The 25,550-nt window shown below is 32.0% G+C and overlaps 1 protein-coding gene across 1 annotated transcript; it reads left to right on the top strand.

Moving 5' to 3' along the window:
* The first annotated feature begins 270 nt into the window (after positions 1-270).
* Positions 271-23,893, top strand: LOC126777248 (CCAAT/enhancer-binding protein-like). The gene is made up of 2 exons (XM_050500247.1): positions 271-1,262; positions 23,581-23,893. Exon 1 carries the CDS (start codon positions 345-347, stop codon positions 1,254-1,256), a length of 912 nt encoding a protein of 303 aa, XP_050356204.1. The 5' UTR covers positions 271-344; the 3' UTR covers positions 1,257-1,262; positions 23,581-23,893.
* Positions 23,894-25,550: the final 1,657 nt, after the last annotated feature.

Genomic DNA, 25,550 nt, shown 5'->3' with positions numbered 1-25,550 from the left:
TTACATTAAAAATATATTTATTACACTAAACAAAAAACCGTATTATATTATAAAATTATTTAATTACATCTATTTATAATAAACGGATAAACAGGTAATAAGCGGGATGTGGATTTAGAGCTGCGAACTTTAAAAATAGAATATAAAATAATAAAGACGCGAAGCGATCAAGCGCTGTAACATCGCCGCGGGCGCCATTCTGCGCGAGCCTTAAAACTTTTACTTGTCGACTTTCAGCTTCAGCTTCCTTCCGGAGCGGCTTGCGCGCGCGCTCCGCCAGTCCGCGCCCGACCGCCGGAGCGAACGCACGTACTGCTCCTCGCGAGTGCAGCCCCCGACGGTGCATGTGCCCTAGTGAACCTCAGTGCCCTGAAGTGGAGACTCGCAGTGCAACCGCTGGGCCGATCGGCCCTGGCGGCATGGAATCCCCCCAGATGTATGACGCAGCCGCGGCACCGCCGCCGCCGCCGCAGCCAGACCTCAAAAAGGCGGCAGAGGATAAAAGGACACCTTTCCCACCCCCGGACTTGGATGAGCTCAATGGACAGGAGATCAGCTTGGATTTACAACACCTCATCGAGGACCAGTTCCGAGGGGAGGAGACGATGGCTCTCTTCCAGGAAATACTCCCCGGTGGACGGTCACCACAGCAGAGGCCGTTCGCGCGAACGACCCTCGCGTATATGCCCCAACCCGTCCACTCCGGGGCATCGTACGCAGCCCCCGTGCCTAATAACTCCCACGAACAAGCGCCTCCAATAAAGGAGGAACCCCCTGAACCGCATGACTTCAGACGAGCGGTGACATGTGCGCAATACACAGGCCAGTACAACGCACAGCCGCCAGTCGGAGTGAGTGGCCCTTACGGAGGAGGTTTCACACCATTGCCTCCTTTAGGCGCTCCTCTACTGCCGCCCTTGTTAAAACACAAGCAGCCCCCTTCGAGACGATCGTCCGGCAAAGTGATAGACAAAGGTACGGACGAGTACCGACGGAGGAGGGAGCGTAACAACATAGCCGTTCGGAAATCACGCGAAAAGGCAAAAGTACGTTCGAGGGAAGTCGAGGAGAAGGTAAAGACATTACTCCGCGAGAAAGAGGCTTTACTAAAGAGGCTGGAGGCGGTCACGGGGGAGTTGAGCCTTCACAAGCAGATGTACGTTCACCTGATTAACTTGAATCATCCGGAGATCACAGAACTATGCCGGTCGATGTTGCAGCTAGGTGCTCCTCACTCGTCGGATCACACGCTCTGACCGTAGGTGAGTGTTTGTCGGCGTGTTTTGTTTGTGTGAAAAAATAATAATATAAGTGACAGCGATGTTTGACACTCTCGGTTTGTGATACATGTTACCATAACGAGTTCCAAATATAGTTTATTTATTACGTATTTAGTTTTAAGTATATTATATGTTAATTGTAAATAAGTGAAAATACTATCGGGTTGTTATATATTTTATAATAATAAATTATAAGTTGTTTTATTACCTTTTAATTTGATTATTTATCAAAACAAAACAAACAATATTTAATACAAATAATTTAATAAAGGCGAAAAAATTTTTTTATCAAATCTTAAAATTATCATTAAAACACGCCTACTATAAACTTTTTAAATGCCAGTCATCATAATTGAACCGTTGTTTCGTTGTTAATGAATGTAATAATTTCTAATAAAAATAATAATCTACATAATTGCATCATTAATTAACTGATTGGAATATAAAGGAGCATCATTACTTTTCCATAACTTAAATAGTATTAATAAATTTTATGTACGTACAATATATATATAATTCTTGTCTTACTACTACTTTATATTAAGCGAAGTCGGAAGTAAAAACTATCCTGCATTGATTAAATATATCATTTTTAAGAGCCTTTACTCTTTCTATTTAAAATATAAAAAGATAAATATTAAAAACAACTAACCATTTTGTGGTTATAAATAAATCATAGTTACAAGCAAAAATATTCACCTAAATATTCATTACAATCACAAAATTATGTCATAAGACCTTTCCAAATTAACTTAGCAGCGTACATAATATATACTATGTATAAATTTGTCATTAATTTATTTTGACATAGTTCTTACATTGAATATGTAATGTTAAGTAATTGTAAATTTGTTAAAGAATAATTTGACACAGTTTTAATTCAGTATAATGAATGTTTACTTTTAGAACTGAAACGAAATCAAAAGTTTTAATCGATTTCATTTGGATTGTTATTTAATCTATACATAAAAAAACAAAGAAGTTTCTAGAAGACAAGACTTTTCTATTTGTCAACCGATATTTTTCTTTTTTTGTAGCTCAACAAGATTGTGTTATCAATAAAAAACATGGCATTAAGGAAAAAAAAATGGTCGATATATGTAAATTCATATGAGATTTCCTAAAACATTCAATAATGGATGAATTCCAAGCTATGGTGGGGACTGGTGACAGCTTGACGTCCGTTTTATTAGCTTCATTACCACGTAGCTCTAGAACTAAAAACCAATCGAGTTTAGTATCCAACCGGGAACAAACGAACAACGGATTATTGTATTACTCACGACTCTTCCGGAATACATAGATATACACGGGACTTCCTAGTCTATATATATTACACTATACATACATGCGTTTAAAAAGGACAAGACGAACATACTATCAGATTTATAAAATGATATTGTTACGAAAAGTAAGTGATTCTATACACAATGTGACAAATGGTCATAAGAGATTATATTATATATATTTTATAGTATAGGCTGGCGAACGAGCATATGGACCACTTGATGGTAAGTGGTCACCAACGCCCATAGACATTGGCATTGTGAGAAATGTTAACCATCGCTTACATCGCCAATGCGCCACCAACCTTGGGAGCTAAGATGTTATGTCATTTGTGTCTGTAATTACACTGGCTCACTCACCCTTCGAACCGGAACACAACAATACCAAGTACTGCTGTTTTGCGGTAGAATATCTGATGAGTGTAGTACCCAGACGGGCTTGCACAAAGCCCTACCACTAGTATAATAGTTTCATCACGTTTTAACCGCGTCTGGTGGAGGGGAGAGTGTTAATATCTATAGCCTTGTCTGTATCCCCGAAAACGTGTATGCAAAGTTTCATCAGAATCGGTTTAGTAGTTAAGACGTGAAAGAGCAAGAAACAAAATCACTTTCGCATTTATAAAATTAGCGAGGATCGTTAAAAGTTTACAATAGCATTAATAAATAGGGAAGTAATAATAAAAATATATAAATTGCTAAATATAGATATCTTTATCTGAAAAGGAATATTATCTTTTATTTTGCAATATCTTTTTTGCAATATTTATAGAAAGATAAATAAAAGTCTTTCGAAATAAGATAAAAGAAATCTACGTCTAATTTATTACAAAACTTTCATTGTAGTAACAAATTAAAAGAAAATAATTACTAAGGGAAGTTCGAACTAAACTTTTATATTATCATCTCTTTCTCATGGTTAGATATGAAGGGAATAGCAAGTCAATTGGCTCCTGTCATATTAATTAGCTTCAAGTGGTTGTGCGATAGAGATAGCTGTTATCGATAATTGAAACGATTTTTTTTTTGTTATGTTTTGGTTTGGAACATCGTTGAAACAGCCTCAGATTTATGTCTATGGCTACAAGGCCTGCCTATTAAATTATACATATTCCTGTAACCAATCTAGATGTATAGTATGTATATGTAGATGTGATAGACGTTAAAATTGAAAATAGCATTTGCAAATGACGTGTTTGGAGGCAAGAAAACTGGCAACATTTCTTTGATGAATCGTTATTCAGTTTCTCTTGTATTTTATGAAATTTGAACTTTAAATTAAATTAAAAAATTAAATAAACAATTACATGAAAAAAAAAACTCTAAACAGAAGAAAATCAGGTGTTTGTTGGCAGTATACTTTATTATATATCCCAAGTAGTATTTTACAAGTCGACGAGTCGGGGCTCCGTAACTTCAAATCGATCGGACCCGTGAAAGTTGAACAGCATATCAAATATCTTAGAATCATCTCCATCACATCGGGTTTCAAACATAACAAAACCGAAACAAAATCAGTCCATTCGTTTGGGAGCTACGATGCCACATACAGACACACAGATTCACAAATAACTTATAAAAATCCACTTTTTACGTCGGTGCTTAAAAACTACAAGAATCATGAGTCTATCAAAACACTTTCCATCCTTAATATTATAAACGCGAAAGTGAGTTTGTTTATTTGTACTGTACTTCATGAAATCTTGCATACACGTTAAAAGGAGATAGTGTGCCTCACACCTGCCCCCCCACGCGAGTAGAGCCACGTGCGGGAACTAGTAACTCATATAAACAAACAGTTTTACTTACTCATTATGTTATAATTTCATTCATATTGTTTATCTTCTCGGTCACATGTGTAGGTCACGTGTGTTATACAATAATAACTTTGTATAATTAATCAGTTTCTAAATATATAAATCATAATTTAATTATAAATAATATTTTAACAAAATAATTACATAACTAAATGTAGTCAACAAAACATCACTCCTGTTAAGGAAAGTCGATTAAATTTCTTTCATCTCTCGACCTCATTTGCATGTCAAATTCACGCAATTAACCAAATTATTGTATTTTCAATGTTAAATTAAATCTTATGCCATTGTAATAAGACCAACAATTTTAAAAATTTTAGTTGACATTATTGTTTAACATTGAACCCTATTCCATTGTGTTAAGATTCAATAAACGCAAGTGTGTGTGATTTGAAAATAAATTCCATTATTCTATTTTCAATTTTATTCCTTTGTGATAAACCAAAACTACAAAATAATATATGATGCATTTTTAGATTAATATATTAAAGCAATATTCGACCTTATTACATTGTAATAGAGACGTGACTTATATGAATTAATGTGTATAAAATTTAAAGAATTTTCTTTTTCAATATTGAACTTTATCCCATTGTGATAGAGTCCTATCGGGAAAGTAAATAATGACAGCGTGCGTTAGGTCACGTTTATTTGAAAATGTGAAGCGTTTGATTTTAAATCAGTGATTTACTTAGAGATGTATGTTTCTCTTTCTGTTACATATAAGGGTATAAATTAAAAAAAATATTAATTATGAAAAAATGAATCACTTAAAACTCTATGATCACCAGTCCAACAACTAAACACAATAATTATAACAATTATGGGTTTATACCCATAATCGAGGTCTAGTCATTGCCAACGCCTTGGCATTGTGAGATATTATTCTTCCAATACCATTCAAATTGTAAATTTTCGCGGCAGTTTAAAATTAATAATTTTACCGGTCAAAACTACTTTTATCCGGCAAAATCTTAGTGCTTTTAGCTAAAGATATATATTAGGTTATGTTAAATTTATTTCTGCATGCGTGTCATCCGGGAGGATGTCTCGGTTCATAGATATCGCAGAACTTTCGAAACTATCTGACAGATGTCAAGCTTACAGATAATATAAAGTGACGTTTGACTGGTATTCCCAGGTCTATTTTGATATCTGACCCTTTCGCTGGTTTAGCTTAAGATGGTAGGTCCGGCGTCTCTTGAATGTAAACCCTGGTCGGGTCAATAAAAAATTATAAAAATTATTGGGCTTTAGCAGCAAGGAGTTTAAAGCTGTATACTAATATTATAAAGCTAAAAGTGAATTTGTTTGTTATGCGTTCACATCTTAACTACTCAAACGAAAATAACGTAATGTTGCATAAACGTCATGGAGTACCTAACATGTCACACTCTCAGCTCACATTGTGTTAAATGCATGGACAAACATGATTGTAATTAAAAAGGATATTCGTTTTAGAAATTATTTATGAAAAAAGCTAGCTGTTATATTATATTGTCCATAAGAATTGTCAATTAATGGGCTATTAATCGTATATTTTCAAATCTAATCTAGTACTGAGATTAGTGCTTTAAAATAAACTTCACTTATATTCGATAGAATACGAACTGAAATTTAATTTACGTCAAGCGAATTGACTACACAGCTTGTAGTATCCGAAATAGCCCAGTGGTAAGAACGCGTGAATTCCAACCGATGATCGTGGGTTCAAGCACCGCTGAGTTTTCATGTGCTTAATTTGTGATTATAATTTATCTCGTGCTTTACGGTGAAGGAAAACATCGCGAGGAAACCTGCATCTTATTTTACTGAAATTCTGCCACATGTGTATTCCACCAACCCACATTGGAGCAGCGTGGTGGAATAAGCTTCATACCTTCTTCTCAAAAAGGGAGAGGAGGCCTTAGCCCAGCAGTGGGACATTCACAGGCTGTTACTACTGTTAGAATAATGCCTGAAGTGTTTTTGTTAGATTCCAAATTAGTCGTTTAATTTAAACTGCCCTTCGCTTGTGTTACACCTCAACTACTAAACTCTGCCCTACAATTTAGATAGGACAACTTCCTAAATTATTGAAATGTACCAATTCTGATAAGGATTTGTTCGCATCGGAAGTAGATATTTTAGCAAGGCTATGACACGACCTTTACTCATATGATAACGGAGCTAATAAAATTAGCTTTTATTAATAATTATTTAAACAATTTTAACCGGTCAACCAATAAGTGACTTGACTATTATTCCTTAACGGTTTGTCTAGATTTTTTTTTAATTTCATCATTCTTATGTTTTCTTAGCTTATGAAATTTTGTTTCTTTTTTATTAATTGATACGATTAGATCGAGAATCTACAGTGGATAGGCGTTTAATTATTATACCGAACCTTAGTTACGAATCTAAGGATTTCTTTTATATTTATATCCATAAACAACATGGGCATTATACGTGTATTACACCTTTTTATTACGACTTTTTTTACAGAACCTTTTTATTACGACTTAGCTGTAATTCTAAATTAATAATTAATATATAAACAATTTTGTTTAGCTTATTTTTCATAAAACGCTACAAATAAAGAACCTAACAACACGAAAACGGACCTACGCCAATATTTAAAAAAAGAACGCGAACGGAATTGAGAACTCTGTATTCAAATTCGTTTGTGCAAAACGTGGTTCATAACTTTCATTTTCGCTTATATATTTACCGTTTGATAATCAGCTCTACGTTGTCGAACTTAAGATACATTTTTGCTTGACTCACAGCGAAATTTCGCCTCATGTCCTACTTACAGCCTTTCGATTGAATTGTTGATTTTAACTATTTCACGTTTGCTTACGGAACAATAACATTAGGTTTTTACGGGTATATCTCGTCCTTTTTTGCATTTCGAAATTTGAATTGCTTTTTTTAAATGTTTTGTCAAAGAATTCAAATAAGACAGCTTATGTTCTATTTTCTGTCTAAAGTTTATCGAATTTTAAATACAGATTCGAAATTCAAAACATAATGTTTAGTAAAAAGTTTTAAACGAATGATCCATATACATTAGTATAATTTAATTACTTATCGAAACTCTGTTTAATATATACGCGGTCCCTAAAGGAGAAAGTAACCGGTTATCAATAGATTTTAATGGAGACAAAAACTAGAAAATCGACAATAAAAATTCAAATACGTTACATATTTAAACAAAATCAAAACCATTAACACAAAACTTGAAGCTATTAAAATGATAACAATATTTACATCGAAAACGAGACAAGCTGGAGGCATCGACGTTTTCATATTATCAATTGTATGAGAACATTATTGATAAAAAAAGAACGCGTTCTAATTTTAAAAACTCTCGTTATATAAATTTTGACTTGATTCAATTTTTTTTTATTTCCATGCATGTGTATTATCTTTATTATTTCGTTTTTGGGTTCTTACTTATAGGAAGCTCAAGAAATAACATTTTAATCAATCCAATCGCTTTGATATCTTTAATCTCGACCAGTCCGCTGAGACCCGTACTATTCCCACAAGGACAGAGATGATTCACACGCGTCTGTGTGCGTGTAGGTGTGCACACTTTCACTTTTTATTTTCGTTTATATGCCTTTTGTGTTTTTGGAAGGTGTTATGCGAGAGTTTTAAAATATTTAATTAAATAAATATCGTCCAATAAATATATATATATTGTAGGTCCTCATTTTTTATGTGAAATTTAAACACAGTCTGCGTTTGTTACTATTTAATGTGACTCTTGTAACGTAATTTTTTTTACTTTTGTTAATCATTAAACCAATTTTGTTCCAAAAGAAAAAGTGCTTCCAGAATATCATATCATATATAATACATAGCCTCCTACCGCGTCTGTCTATCTGTCTAAACGCTGACCTCTAAAACTCAACGGCTTTTCATTCGGTTTTCACAAGATATTGTATAGATAAGTTGCATAATTAATTGTGATTTTGTGTAAATTGGTTGAAATCATATTTCATAGTGGAAGATATCGGTAGTAATCATACCGACTGGGAGCTTGACTGGCGTGCGTCGCGTAAACCAATGGAGTTATATATGTGTTATGATATAAACATTTTATCTAGACCCATATCCATTATACGCCGGAATGGGTAGCTAGTGTCATATATAATATCTACTACATTTTGATTACTACAGATTGATATTATCTACTACACCACAGCTACTACTACTACCGCACACAAATAAAAATTAAACGAATTTAATGAATACGATAATTATCGATGTAAAAACCATCCAGAGCAACGGATATACGAGAACTATCGTCCATTATCAACATTATATATTTTGTAATGCGTCGTAAGTGTTCGCAGGTACGGTATGAGTTGCGCGCGCGCAGTTTCGCAATAACCAAGTATGTGTGTCAAACGATCGCCTTAACACGCAAGAACGGACAAGTTGTCACGTGGTCTTGTTGTTGTTTTATATTAAATTAAAAAAAAATGTACACGTTAGGCTTCGGTCCGATAGTTATTCTAAGGTTTATCAAGAATTAAATCGCTTTCATAAAATTATTATACAATATAATGTATAAGTTATACAAATAAATTTAACGACGATGAAAATTATTTAGTAATTATGATGATTGATAAATAGTAACAAACAATTTGCAGAAATTAGTTATGTACACAATAAATATGTAATGAAACTTATTCTTCAATATCACATAATTACCATGGAAATATTTTCTTATCATCCCCTAGAAGTGTTACAATCGAAGTCACGATAAAATTAATTTAAGTCCTTATGTAGTTATCACGTGATCTTTTCACACACATACCAATTGTATCAAATTTTTGACATATAAATCATGCGTATCGAAGCCCACATCTTAAATTTTCGCGTCAAAATCGTTTCAAACAGGCGTTACACGTAGCAAACTTGCACTTTAATTTCAATAACGAAAGTTTTATCTAAAAGAAATTTAATATTTGTAAAAAACTAAAAAAAAAAGTCGTTCTAAAATAAAACTATTTAAAATGCTAAATGGTTTTCGGCAAACTTTTGGCTCCTTAACGCATAACATGCGTGTTGGAAAGTTCGGCGCTCGCGGGGAAATCGTAAGAGAAACTCCGTTGTATAATATTCATATACACCCTTCATGTCACTCGTCCTAGTTTTTATATTAAATTCGTCCTTTAAACAGATAAAAAAAAAATTCAAAGTTTATCAAAATTAAATAATATTTTAAATCAGAGAAATATAACTCGACCTGGTGGTAAATCTCCAACGACCATAGATATCGGTGCTGGTGGTAGTGGTTTTTTGTGCTCAACTCACTAATCAAACCTAAACGAAGCGTTTTTAAGTCTTCCCATGTGACTCCCTAATAATGTGAAGCTATGCGTCTGTCAATTACTGTACTCGAAGACAAAATTTTCTATAAAATCCGAAATCATTAGCTGTGGTTGTCCGTCCTATTCTAATTAATAAATTAATCACTTGGTTAGTTATTACATTAATAAATCAAATTAATTAATAAAAAATATAAAAAAATGACGATAAATAAAAATATTTATTTTCTGTTTTCTACACTTGACAGATTGACGTGTGCCTCAAAACAGTAAAAAAAAAAGTAATGTAATATTTGTACATAAGTAGATTTCCTTGTCATAAACTAAGTGACGTCACCGAAGATTCAATGATTGTCGTTAGTAATACAACAAGACACGTTGTCGATACAAATAAACATGAGGATTTAATATAGAGGATCAGTGACGTGTGTTTATGTGCTCGATGTCTGTGTATATAATAGTTTATCAGAAAACAAGAAGTTTTATTTCATATGAAATGGGTATTTGCGCCACCGGATGATAAATATAAGCACTGGAAGAAATATCAACAATCACATCGCCAATGCATAACCTAACTTGGGAACTTAGATGCTGTGTCCCTTGTGTCTATAGTTACACTGGTTCACTCAAACCGAAATACGACAGTTCTAATTAGTGCTGTTTGGCGGTAGAATACGTGTTTGTATCCCATGCGGCTAGGTACCACACTGTTTTCATCAATCCTAGAAGGCATTCTCAACCAGTCAACCTTTAGGCTAATCAGAAATACACGAAGGCGGTACAACTAAAGAATAATAATCCATAACAATACTGCAATACAAAATCAAACCAAATATGTACAAATAATTTAAAAAATATGTATTTATATAGTATAGTTGTTCTAACTTATGTCCAGAGCAAGACCGGATGGAATGTTAGTAAGAACGCTGGTCACATTTCTACATTCCAATGCAATTTAGATTATCTGTGTAAAATATGACCGTATATAATATTATTGCATATAATATTATTAATCGGGATGGTTGGCGTTCTATGGGGGAGGCTTTCGTCCAGCAGTGGACGGCAAAAGGCTGAAAAAATATATATAATATTCGTTATATAATCTGTTACAAACACTAAATAAGAATTGGATAAAATTTAATAATATAAACATTTACGGTACTATAAAGCGAAGCGTAATTTAACGTGTTCTAGTTTTTTGTTATTATCATTTTACAATTATTTTGCGACATAAACAATATTTGTATACAATTTTAATTAAATATTATAAATGGGAAAGTGAGTTTGTTTGTTACGCATTCAAGTGTTAACTAATCAAACCATCGTCATGACAAAACACGTCGTCAGGGATACAGGAATGGATTTTGCACGTGCGGGCGACACTACGGACACTACGGCGGTAGACGGCAGCTAGTATTCCTATATTCTTGAAGATATTTTTAATATGTAGAAATTTCTCAGACCAAGTTTTTGTTATGTTAAATTTTGCCTCTAAATTTTAAGTAATTACAACTAGCATTGGGATGTAAATTTTGTTGAATTTTAACCCACTAGTTGTATTTAAATTGAAGGTTTCGCGCTTATTCCATCACGCTATTCCAATGCGGATTGGTGGATACATATGTGATAGATTTTCACTGAAACCTGCCAGTTCCTCACGATGTCACCGTCGATGAAATGAAAATTGAGTTGTCCTTGAACCCGTTATCATCGGTTCCGATTCATATGTTCTAATCACTGGGCCATCTTGGTTCACAGAAGTTGTATACTAGAATTCAATTTTAAGGCTCTCGAGTTTAGGTTCATTTTAGTTTGTGACATGTGTGCATTTGAATGCGGCATTTTCAATATACTTAATAATATATATGCGAAAGTAACTTTGTCTGTCGGTTACTCTTTCACGATGAGATGTAGGCTACATATATATATATATATATATATATGCATATACAAAAATAAAAATATGAGATGAAATTTTATGGACTCGAATTTTATTTGAAGTCGGTTTTGTCTTTAAACAGATAATTATTTAGTCAAACGATTTAAAATTCTTAATTGTTAAAGTTAAAAATATTTGTGGAATCATATATTATATATAAAGATAACAACGGTCGCATATATTCCGGATGCTACCAAACAATACATTATATACACCAACTTTCATAGTGATCGGACAGTGTTAAAATTAACACATATATATACACATATAACTTTTATATATAACATAATAATATTTACTTGTATTCAATATATTTTTCAATAATACAATTAATATAACTCTTTCTAATGAACAATTTTTTGAATGCATCTCGCTGTTGACATTACAAATTATAAAGTTCAACGACCGCACAATAGCATCTGACACGATGGTTTAATGATCGACACTGCAGCTAAAAAGTGTAATGCGTTCACTGCTTCGTTGGTCTCGAAGTCATTGGTTCAAAACCCAAGTTAGGTCAGATATTCTCAATTGCAGCCCGCGATTGTAAATGATTAGTGTGTGTTTCTAGGAAAGGAAGGTGCCTAGGAAACCCCTCCAGTTGTTTCGGATAGCGGTTCAACTCAATTATTGAATTAAGAAATAGAGAGTGCACCTGTGTTTGCGCACACACTTGTGCACTACAATATCTCCAGCGCAATTGGCTAGTTAGATAACTTTAAAATGAATATTAAATACTAAGATTTTGTTGTTTCCCTTAGTGGAGTTCGCTCACTGTTGTGGCTGCGTTTGAAACTTTAAAGGAATTTTAACATTTAATATAAACATTTTTAACAATTAACCCACGTATATGAAATAATGACTGGCTGAAATATCAAGGCATAGTCCAAAAAAACACAGAAATTAGAACAAGGGAAGGATTTTTGAAAATATAACTCCTAACTTAGTACAAAATTGGATGAAAGTTTGTATGAAAATCCTTCATTTTTGAAGAAAGAGCCACGTGAATTGGTTTTTAATAAACAATTCTAAATTTTGATGCGAGTGAAGCCGCGAGTAAAGCGTAAGTTATTTATATTATTTAAATAGTAACTTTGTGAGTTATAAGCGTGATTTTACATACAAATTCTACTGAACTAAGTAATTTAATTTATTATAAACCGGTAGCTTGTCAAATCTAGTTCAGATTCGGAATAAGTCCTGTTTATTTGGTAGTGATACTAGGTCAGTCATAACATTAGGCTTAAACGTTTTCTCTACACTATCATATATATAAGCCGATGAGTTTGTTTAAACGCGCTTATCTCTGGATCTAAAAGCCACTTCGTTGGTGGTAGGGTTTTGTGCAAGCTCGTCTGGGTAGGTCCCACCCTTTCATTAGATATTCTACCGCAAAACAGCAGTACATAACATTGTTGTGTTCCGGTTTGAAGGGTTAGTGAGTCAGTGTAACTACAGGTACAAGAGACATAAAATCTTAGTTCCCAAAGTTGGTGGCGCATTGGCTATGTAAGCGATGGTTGACATTTCTTACAATGCCAATGTCTAAGGGCGTTGGTGACCACTTACCATCAGGTGGCCCATATGCTCGTCCACCTTCCTAATAAATAAATAAAAAGCCTGATTAAAAAAAGATTTTCGGATGATATAGTCAATTAATTGATAAAGATTATTGACTATATAACATAACAACGACCCATGGGGCAGAGCAATAACGGTTACACACGGTTGACACAGAACAGATACTTTTTAACGAATCGAAATTAAAGATAGTTTTGTTTTATAAGTGCTTGTGAAAGCTTAATTGAATATTTATTGTTTTTCATTTCTAAATAATGCATGTAATACATAAAATTCGCTTCGTTATTTTAATTGAATGAAAATAATTCTTTTTGACTGATTTGGCCACTGTGCAGATTTTACAATGCACATATGTGCGCATTTACAGTTGCACTCTCGTTCTCACTTTCTCACTCTTATAAGCCGTTGGACTGACAATCCAACACAACCAGAGAGAGATCTGCATTGCTACTCTGTAAGAACTCAATTCGTTACCTGATTTATGATATAATATTTTGATGCGTGTATTCTTGAAATGTTATAATTATTATGGTCAATGTCACATATCAATTTCTGACATATCACGACCGATTTCAAATATGCGAAAAAATAAAATAACATAATGATAATGATATAACAAACCACGCCATCCAAAATGTTTTTCAGTATTATTTAAATACTACAACGATTAATTAAATCTAAATTAGTATAATTTAAGATAAAATTTACTGTTATTAATATCGTCTTCCTGTGTTGCTTATCGAATGATTCAACGAAAAAAAAAAAACATAATGAATGAATGCGTTTTACATAATCTTTTTACTATTAACAATATTTAACGATATCATATCGTTATGTCCCACACATAAGTTGTTAACGAAATACCAATTTGCACAGACCAGTCACAAATGTTTCTACCGATACTATTTTGTACTGTCATGTTTGAAGGGTGAGCTAGTGTAATTCCAGACATATTGTATCATTTGGTTGACTATGCATTGATAATGGTTTTAAGGATTTCTAACAGTCACGCTATCAGTATCTTATAGAAATTTAGTCTCCATCTTTAAAGTAATACAAATTCTTAAAGCGTTATATAATTAAAGTGTTCTTTCTCTAGGCTTCGGTCTAGTTGCTAGATAAAAGGATGCAGATGCTAAGGTCCTGGATTCAAATCTCACGTCGTGCCGATAAAAATTAATCAGCATCATTTTATACCGTACTCTTATAATGTTACAACTACGAATCAGTGCATTCCTGTAATGTGACTCGACACAGTCGATTTTATAAGAAAAACTTAATCAATGTGTTAAAGATACGAATGCTAACGCTAGTAATATTCGCGTGAAGTTGTGAATCGACATGCTTGTAATATTACGCGCGAATTTTCGGCAACACACCTACAAGTCCTCCGGTGTTGCAGGACTTTCCATCAGGTAAGCTTGCCATTGCCGTCCTTTACGTAAAAAAAATGCTCTCAGCGGTTACCCGCTATAGCATTTCACAATTATTCGTTACGTATATTTACGACCTTTTTTATATAAAGACGATATTTTCCTTTAAGTTTTGTTAAGCATGTAATAATTGCCTAAATGAAACTAAAGCGTTCCTCCGTTTCACTTTCAAAGTTACCACGTGGTTACTGTCACGTTGATACGAATCTCGACGTTGACAACGTGACACTGTTTACAGTTGGGTTGCAAATGATTTTTTTTTTTTCATTTAAACTTTTCGCAAGCCCGCGAATCCGTACAAGTTATCGCGATTTCGAAAGCCTTAGCTTAAAAACAAAACTTTTCAGCCATTTAATCTTCTGTATTTTTTTTAACACTTATTTTTTGTGTACATAATATCTACCGTGGGAATTTTTTTTTCTGAGATAAAAAATACGCTTAAAATAATCATAGGGCTTAGTTAAAATCACATAAACACTATAGAGAGGCAAATAAATCTACTTAAAATAGTGATAAGTGATCGTATTACATAATTATACTGTTAGTGTTTACGGCTTTGCCCACGTGTTAGAAAAGGAGGGGTATAAAAAAGTAGCCTGTGTCCTTCCTAGCTAGGGGTTCAGCTTTCTCTATACCGACCTGCAAAGCTGAAAACACGCGGACGAAGCCGTGAGTGAAAACTATATAACATTATGCTTCGACTCACGGGAGGTACACACAGACTTAATGAATTCTATTTTATTTTTACTTTCCTTGGTATAAAATAAAAATTGGTCAATACACTTTATTAAGTCCAGCAGAATTGGGAATTTGATTTTGTTAGATATATATATCCAATTTAATTATTGTCCTGTTAAGACTGTCTAATTTCGTGAAGCAATAAAAATCTGGCGCGACTGTATCAAGGGCGGTACAGGAAATTGATGTCACAGTACAGACCAGTAGACACAACTGTTGGACAAATGCTATTTTGTCAAATATGGTTAAACTAAACAGAAGCTAGAATCCAATATTATATCAAGGAAGGTACTTAAGATCACAGCGCAGTTGAAACAGTTGCTGTACGTAAATGTCCCACTGCTGGACTAATTCTCTAAACAAGATTGGGCTAATTAGAAGTTAAATACATCTAAGAAGATAATAATCATCTATGGGCTTTATTAATAGAGAACCTGTCGAAGGTCGATGATATTTAAAAGTTTGACTCGTTTGTGATAGTGTGATAGTACTTATATGAGTCAAGTTTTGAAAGAAAACGGAAATATTTGCTGATAGTTCAACCAACTGAATAGTTTAAGTGTTTTCAAGTGTTTTGTTTTACTCGAATAACGTATAGACGTTATTCGAGAAAATTTCTAATAATTTTTGTTTCTAATAATTTACTTAATTTGACGACTATTGACTACTAGTAGAGGTATTAGGTACTGGAAGTCCATTCTGTACCCTGACATTCGGTTTAGTAATTTTACTGGTGGTAGGGCTATGTGCAAGCTCGTCTGGGTAGGTACCACCCACTCATCAGATATTCTACCGCAAAACCGCAATACTTGATATTGTTGTGTTCCGGTTTGAAGGGTGAGTGAGCCAGTGTAATTACAGGCACAAGGGACATAAAATCTTAGTTCCCAAGGTTGGTGGCGCATTGGCTATAAGCGATGGTTGACATTTCTTACAATGCCAATGTCTAAGGGCGTTTGGTGACCACTTACCATCAGGTGGCCCATATGCTCGTCCACCTTCCTATTCTATAAAAAAAAAAAAAAACGGGAAAGATTAACAAAAAAACAGTCACTTTCGCATTTGTAATATTTGGCAGGATTTCTCGGCAACCGGATCGGATTTCTATCTAAACGATAACTATTATTATTGGTAAAAATATCAAAGAAATTCTTAAGATATTTGAAAACAATTCACAAAAAACATGTTTCTTCGAAGCCCAAATATGCAGTAGAATTTTAATTATAAAATATTAATTAAGCGCTCATTTTTCGAGATTCTTGAAGGATTGTTTAGCAAAGTTCGTTTAACTTAAAACCTGATCACGTGGTCGACGTCGTCGAAGACCATTGAATGTTAATTGTAATATAATGTTAATTTAATATCTGTTACATTTCATTACATTTTATATTTGAATTTCAAGTTTTTTATTGCGCTAGAATGTAGATTATAATGCGCTCTTTTCAATACTGGTGGTAAGGCTTTGTGCATGCACGTTTTCTAGTCATGTTAGATTACCATACCATCGGATTATGAGAGTAATATATAATGTTTATCTGTTTAAGCACATATTTATGAACTATACACTCCTGCGCAGATAGGTTAGTAGCCTTAGCTTATTAGATGATAAAATATGTTATGAACGGTTTGAACCCAGACGGGCTTGTACGCAGCCCTACAAAAATTTAACAGAACATAACTTTTAAGGTCTTATTACATCCCTGATGCTGTAATCTATGCATGTAACTTTAACAAAGAGTTAAAATACTTCGAAGTAATTCTTCAAAAAAAAATTCATTCGTAATGTAATATTGTTTTTCAATACTTCTTTAACGAGAAAGTTCGGAAAAACTCTTCGGTAAGAATTTATTTCGTCGACGGTTTGTTTCGCTTTTGTGTTTAAAACTGGTATAGAATGACATAACAATTAACTCGGTATTGAGAATATTTATAACAATAAAGACGTATAAAAAAACGTCAAATTTAACGTGTATCTGAAGATCGTGGGGACAAATCGAGGCACCGCTGAGTTTTCTTATAAAATATACGTCTAAAGCTTCTTCCTAAGAAACTTATGACCATAATTTTCTTTAAGCCTTCACTGATAGCATTAAATTCGTGGTAAGGCGTGGGTAATTGTCATCAACTTACCACATATTCTGCCGACAACAACAACACTTAGCATTGTTGTGCTCCGGTTGAAAGTCAGTGAGCTAGTATATTACAGGCACAATATATATAACTTATTTGTTACCAAGGTGAAGTAAGGAATGGTTAATTTCTTCTTATGGCCACTTTCCACTGAGTGACAAATCCTTCATATTAGAAAACTAGCTTGTGACGAAAACTTATAAAATCTATATATTATATAATATTAAAACAACACAAATTAAGCACATGAAATTCAGCGGTGCTCGCCTTGGTTTGATCCCGCGATCATCGGTTAAGATTAACGCGTTCTAACCACTAAGCTATCTTGGCTTTACATATTTTGAATCCTTTACACGGTTATTAAAATTAGCTTCAGAATAAAGAACATATCGAGATCCGGCAAATACAAAGTAGTTACTATTTAATACGGTTTTTAAACTGGATACATAATATATATGTAATACAATACATTAAAGGAACTAGAATATACGATGTAGTTAAAGTCCGATGACAAATGTCAGTTATGTATTAAACGTGTATACCTGTATATACCTGTGTTCGAAGTTTAATATTTGAGCTTATATATTACATTATGATCCAGAATTAGCCTAAAAAGATAATTAGATTAAAAAGCCGAGATGGCCTAGTGGTTAGAACGCGTGAATCTTAACCGATCATCGTGGGTTCAAAGCAAAGCACCACTGAATTTTCATGTGCTTAATTTTTGATTATAATTCATCTCGTGCTTGACGGTGAAGGAAAACATCGTGAGGAAACCTGCATGTGTCTAATTTCATTGAAATTATGTCGCATGTGTATTCTACCAACCCGCATTAGAGCAGCGTGGTGGAATAAGCTCTAAACCTTCTCCTCAAAAAGGGAGAGAAGGCCTTAGCCCAGCAGGGGGACATTAACAGGCTGTTACTGTACTGTACCAGAATTAGCAAAATTAAAAGTAACTTTGATATATTTGTGCACTGAGTTTTTCAAAAGTTTTTAGCACAGCCTTTATATTTATTTATTATAATAGTAGAAATGTATGGATTGATTATATACAGACGGTTTATTTTCATATGATTATAAAAAAAATCTAGAATGTTTCAAGACATATTTTAAGGAATTACTTTGCGTCTTTAAATGGCAGAGGCGTTTCTTTTTTTTTGAAGTACTAGTTTTCGTCCACGAATTCCTTGCGTTTCAGAGGAAAAGGGAAGGCATTACGTGCCAAATGTCTGTATCCCTGGTAACGCTTAACAAACAAAACAACCTCACTTCCGCCTAATATAAGTAATTTTTTGTCTGTCTGTATATTTTATCAATCAAATATTCCCTTTATAAATATTGTAGTTACTATTTTTTGTTAAAATAATACTTTATAAATTTAACTGATGACGTTTAATAGTTAGATTTAACTGTTACAGTTAAAGATCTACTATGTCGTCTAGATACTATTTAGGGCACGAGTTGATAACAATGACACACATCCGTTATCAGACAAACAAATAAACACATTGATAACTTATTGAGAATTATTTCGTGACAGGTTATTTATTTTAACTGATAGTTTCGTTTTTATAACGATTTTAAGAAAGTTCATTCATTCATTCACGTATATATATCTCACGTATATATATCAATTTATATAATATGTAAAAAAATACTTGACCGAATTTAACCATTTTTGCATTAGAAAAATTTCACTTAAACGTAAAATAGCAATTTATGTTGCTTTCAAATTAGATCTTCAAAAATAAGATCAAGCCTTAACATTTGCATAAGTATATAACAAAGTATATAAACGAAAAATTAATAACAGTTTAAATTGAACAGATAATTTTTATTCTATTTAAACATGATCGTATTGTTTTCTATTCAAAAATAAAACTTAATTTAAAATACTAGTGATTAAACAAATGACACACAATTTCATCGATAAACTAATTTCACAATATCGATAATAATTAATTTATCGTCACATTTAGAACTAGTTTAAGTCAACAGATAATTAATTAATATAAACCTGTACTATAACTGTAGTTATAGTAACGAAAACATTATTAAATATCTTGTACTTTTTATACAATATTATATATTTTTGTCCGTTACATATAAAATAGCAAATTTTTAATAACATTATACCAATATGAAAATGTGACGAAAGACAGTGTTGCCTATAAAATTAATTTATTAATAATTATGTTCTTAATTTATTTGTATTTAAATAGATGTAATAAAGGTAAAGAAACAAATATGTAATCATATTATGTTATCTGTTACACGTGAAAAAAAAATCGGTAGCATCCGTATATTTTAATTTATGATTTAAATATTTCGATTGTGCAGCGTACGTCCGCTCGCGTTGACGGACGGCAACAGAATCACAAATCACGATGTTGGATTTCCGAAGCACTTTCACTATACGCGTGTGTGCGTGCGCGGGTGTGGCCAAGTTTTTTTTTTATTAATTTAACCCACATACGAGATTAGTTACGTCACATATGTAACGTCTGAAACGTCACTTGTGACGTTTATTTTTAAATTGCTACAAAAGGATTAATTAGGTGTTTTATTTAGATTTTTCATAGAATTATATTTAATTACTTGATTATTTTTTTTCAATAACTGGCATCAATTCATTATAAAGACAGGCAAAAGCTTTTTTTTAATGTTTATAATATAATTTTTATACTGATATGATTCTAAATTTTTTTTTATCTAAGTTTGGGATCACTAAGCTATAATCAAAATATTCTTTACTAGATTCCGCACGCAATTCCGGAGGTTAAGTAGCCTAGGGTAAGCTTCATCCACATCGATTCAGTAGTTTTTGCTTGAAAGAGTAACAAATTTCCATCCATATTTGTTTGTGCTATTTGTGAGGATGACAAATTTTATTATATTAGTAGGATTTACTCATAATAGTATTCTTTATTCAACTAGGCTCATAAAAGCACTTTTTAATCGTCATGTTAACATTTAAATGCAAGCCTAGCATCGGTTTAGAATATATATTATAACGATAAGAACCGCCTAAACCCTAATTAAATACCCAGCATAAACCCTATTCCACATATTACATAAAATCAAAATCTACTCCCAAAAAAAAAATACAATCGGCGATCAATTTGAATAATAGCTCAACTAAGAAATCCACTATTTTCCTAGTGATTTTATTGTAAAATATTTACTTTCGTATAAGCTATTGGATATAAAGAGAAATATCAAAATCATTACACACTCAGCGAACCTATCGAGGAAGAAACACGAGAAAAAGCTTAATTTTATCATTTTGAAGACCTCGCCGCTAACATATATATTCAATTATTATCTTCATCTGTTATTCCATATTATGTCTTCTCGCGATTGCAGTTGAAACATTAAGTAATGGTGCAAAAGCTTTCATTAAAGATATGACACCGCCTCTAAAGATGACAGGGCGCCGATTCATTTTTCGCCCAGAGGTAAATTCTGCTAGCATTCTCGCCACAATTCCAATCATGATTCTTATCGTAGCTATTATTATGTTTTATTTATATATACTTAAGGCTCTAATATAAATAACTAATTTATATTTAAAAAAAAACAATGTAAATTAAATAAGAAATGTTTTCTCAAATGCAATTGAATTTCGTTATCACGAATACTAAAAATGATATTCATTCATAAACAGTTAGTTGATAACCTAAGAGTTTTACTATAAATGTTATCATGGGTATGTTTGGTTTGGAGTCGGTAGAGTGCATTGCCCATCCCGGTTTTTGGATGCGAGTTCATCAACCTCGCTCTGTGATTTTTATGACACGCCACATAGAGCGTGTAGCGAAGCGTTTTCTAGTCGACTCTTGACTCTGTCATAGTTTTGTGGATGTAGATTTAGTTGATCAATTACATTGCTTGAACTTTACTTGATATAATTGAATAATCAGTGACGTCAGTAAAAGACAATGCGGGTCTTTGGAACTCGTATATTGTAGAGGATTGTGAGTTCGAATCCAGGCAAGCTCTTAAATTAACGTTTCTACATTGTAATGAATAAACCTTGGAAGTTATTATCTCATGTGATATCCGCCGTGGATTGGACTTTTCGTCCTGGTTGCAATTGCGAGGAGACATTTGTCCAGCGATGGGATAGTGTATTTTTTTGTGACATATGTCAAACACTATTTATTGCACGCGTGTTTAAGCTCTGTTAAGGAACCCACGATTAGACGTGCTTATATCCCAAAAAATATAGGTAAATTTTATTTTCTTATTAATTAAAAATCATTGTTTTTATGAATATATTTTTCAAAAAATAATCCCATAATAATATTTAATTAAATGAAAAACAGTAAACTTATATATAATTGTTCTTGATATATTTTTCAATTTAGTGTATTTTTACATACCCTGAATTTGTATCCGGTTAATATATAATTATGATATTACATACGTTGGTGACATACTTTTGACCAAATACTACAAAACGTAGCCAGTAAACATATTAAAACGTAGTAAGCTAGCTTTAATTTAAAGGAAAATGTTTTACAAATACGTTGAATGTGTGTTATGTATTCGTATATAGGAATTATGTACGACTATAAATAACTAATATTCGCCGGCGGCCTTGCCTGTCTGCTAGGGAGAGAGGGGTGGTTATTAGGTAAAAAAGGAGGTTGGTGTAGCCTTGAAAGCGTAACAGTTACTTTCGCATTTATAATATCAATTCAGATTTTTTTCGTTATCTTCGTCTATAATCGAGTATAGAAAATGTTTACGTATCTAATTCCGACAACCTTATATAAATATATTTTTAATTTATCAAAGTAATTTCATATTTTGATACTTATTGAAGAAGATAAATTCGTTACAAAACAATTATATAATAAACTGGTCACGAGTGCTCTTCGGCTATGATTTATTTAAAAAATAAATAAATAACGGATATGAAATTATTTCAAGTGACATGGAAAATTTGTTGTGTTTATTTTTGTTTAAGTAAATAAATTGAACTTAAAGTTATTCATTCAAAATGTTCTTTTTCTGATGCATTACAAATAGATAAATAATCGTAAGAAAAACATTAAAAATATGAGCGATTTTTTTTATGTTTATTCTATAACGATGATTAAAATGTAAAAATAAACTGTTAATTTGTTTAAAAATTTAATTGTTTACTACCTTTTGTTTCTGTTTTTGTTTTTTGTTCTTTATTTAAATATTTTTATTTTCTGTTTTTATTCTATTTTTGATTTGTATATTTTGTCATTGTGTTCGTGAATGGTGTGTTCTCCTGTAATTGGTTGTGCACAGTTAGTTTTAAGTTAATGTAAAAAGTGATTTGAATGTGTCTTATGTCCGACTGTTGGAGATCCAAATAAATAAAATAAACAAACAATTGCAGAAAAAAAAACATCAATATAATATTGACCGCAGTTTCACCATAATTGCGACACATAGACACTAGAACACGGTAACTGCCAATTCGCACGTCCCACTTTCTAATAACATTCAACTTCAAACCAAAAAAAATATATATATAATAAAAAAATGACGTAAGAACGTCAGTAGGACATTAGGTCTGTGGAGCTGTTATGCAATTTAGTTTTGACTTACGTAACTCGTGAAAGTCGGCCATCAAGCTTCCGCGCTTATATAACGCGTCTTAAGTGAGCTGGCATAGATTTTTAGTTAAAATAAAATATTTAATACTTCGATAGCCGATACGTACTGGTTGGTTATTGATTGGAGATAAATTTTTAAGACTCGAATGGATTTAAGACTCGTTATCGATATCGCTTGTTCATACATGTGCTTTCAATTCGTTGTCATATTATCAAAATTAATGAACTCGCTAAAGGATACTAATTTAGTTTTATTTTTTCGTATTTATAATTAAGATAATAATTTCATATTTCACAATTAGTTTACACGAACGCGTGATTGTTTCAAAAATATAAAAACCGTTTTTTTACTAATATAAGTTAATCTAAACTTGGATTTCAATTAAGAATAAATATATTTCGATATTAATTTTGTGTGTTTTACAAATATTTTTTCTTTGTTCTAGATCGTGATATCGTCAAATGACAGAAAGGACACCCGTGTGATATCGTGCATTAGATAAAATTAAGTGATGCCTCTTCTTAATGTAAGCTTAGGTAGCAAATTACTTTGTGATTTATACTGTTTACTTTTATATACATATACATAATAAGTAAGGTTTTTTTTTTGTAAACGATTTTGACAGATGAAGCGTTAAACGGTTAAAGATGTGATCTCAAAGAAAGCCGTGACACTTCACAATCTGTTCTATCAGTAAAAACTTTCAAAATAATTCATTCGTCATTTAATTTAAGTAACCTAAAGAATAGTATTTTAAAATATACAAATTATAATTTATTTACATGATTTTTTTTTTATAATCTCCACTGACTTTGGGTTGCTTAAATTTAATTTTGACATTTACGACGTGTAGTTTATTTTTACTTTTTTTTTTTATTATAATGCAAACATAAGCCATAGTTAAAACCAGCACTGCCATTTGAAGTCTCGAAGAATATTTTTATTTTGAAATAATTGTTATTTAAAATCTATCATAGTTTTAATTGTGACTGCTGCATCAACTATCATAATTTCATATCATAATATCATTATAGGTGTCGCTAGGATCGCTCAAATGTATTTGGCTATTGTTTCTTAAATTACAAAACACTATTGTAGAAATAATTCTTATCTTAGATTCCCTTTCGCTATCATTAGCTTACTTAAAATGTTTTGATTTTATTGTAAAATATAGAATTAGATTTTAATGTAATTATTATGTAAATTGGTTGTATATAATTCTTGGATCAGTTGAATTAAAGTCTGTCTTATTCAGTTATTTTTTTATAATGAAAATGTTTTGAAACTAAAACGCAAAGAAAAGAAAAAAAAATATTTTTGTTAAGTTAGAATGAAAAAAAAATGATTCAATGATATTAATGCAATTTATACGGTGAGTTACTTTTGTTTCCTAATATCTTTTGAGGTTACACTTACAATAATTAAAATAATACAAACGTTGACTCCGCTAAGCAATGAAATACACAGACTACGGACAGACAGACAAATTATAAGTGTAAATAAAAATAAATCTTAACATATAAGATAACAAATGGGATATTATTAAATATTATTATTATTTTTTTGTTAATTTCTAAAAAAAGTTTATTCCTAAAGTACCTTTCGTTTTGATGTTAAATTAGATTTAAGTATAAAAACACGGTCTTGGGCACTGGTTGGGAAGTACAACAGGTCGTTTTAATGAAATTTTTTTTTGCTACTTAATCGTAAAAGGCACGATCGCGGGTATAAGGCTGCTATGGATTTGAAAATCCTTAAGAAATAATCAACTGCGAATTCTAATTATGGCTATTTTTGTGTTGTATTTATTGTCATATTAATTAGATTTGGCAGTCAGAGAAAACGGGTCACGAAACTTATAGTTACCATATGGATCCTGCAATGAAATAGCTAAGGAATTTATCCACATACTAATATTATACGTAAACATTAATAACACAAACTATTTGTGTTATTAATTTTAATTTTATTAAGTGCATGTTTATTTTTTATGATCTTTAATTTGTACCAATTTGGACTTATTTTTTTTTTTTAATCTTTCTACTCATGTTGCTATAATTATGTGTTAATGTATTTTTAAAACAAATATTGTAATTGTTGTGGCTACTTTAAAAAGCTTCACATGTTAGCTATTTTAACTAAATTGTTTTACATTTGTCATTAAAACATGTAGTAGCTACTAGTGGTCCTTAAAATAAATAAAATAAAATAAATGAATAAAAAACATATAAACATACTATATATAATGGTAATACATTTCTTATAAAATATTTTTTAATCTATGTTATTTTATGACATGGATGATACAACTATTAAAATAAGCTTTTTTTTGTGATTGTGCTAAAAATAATGGTACTACCGAGGTTTTGAACTTCGTCAGTGTCTTATATAAAAAATCCTATTAGTATGTGGATA

This window comes from Nymphalis io, chromosome 22 (genome assembly GCF_905147045.1).
Source record: "Nymphalis io chromosome 22, ilAglIoxx1.1, whole genome shotgun sequence".
Taxonomy (NCBI): domain Eukaryota; kingdom Metazoa; phylum Arthropoda; class Insecta; order Lepidoptera; family Nymphalidae; genus Nymphalis; species Nymphalis io.
This window is presented reverse-complemented; position numbering and strand designations above follow the sequence as displayed.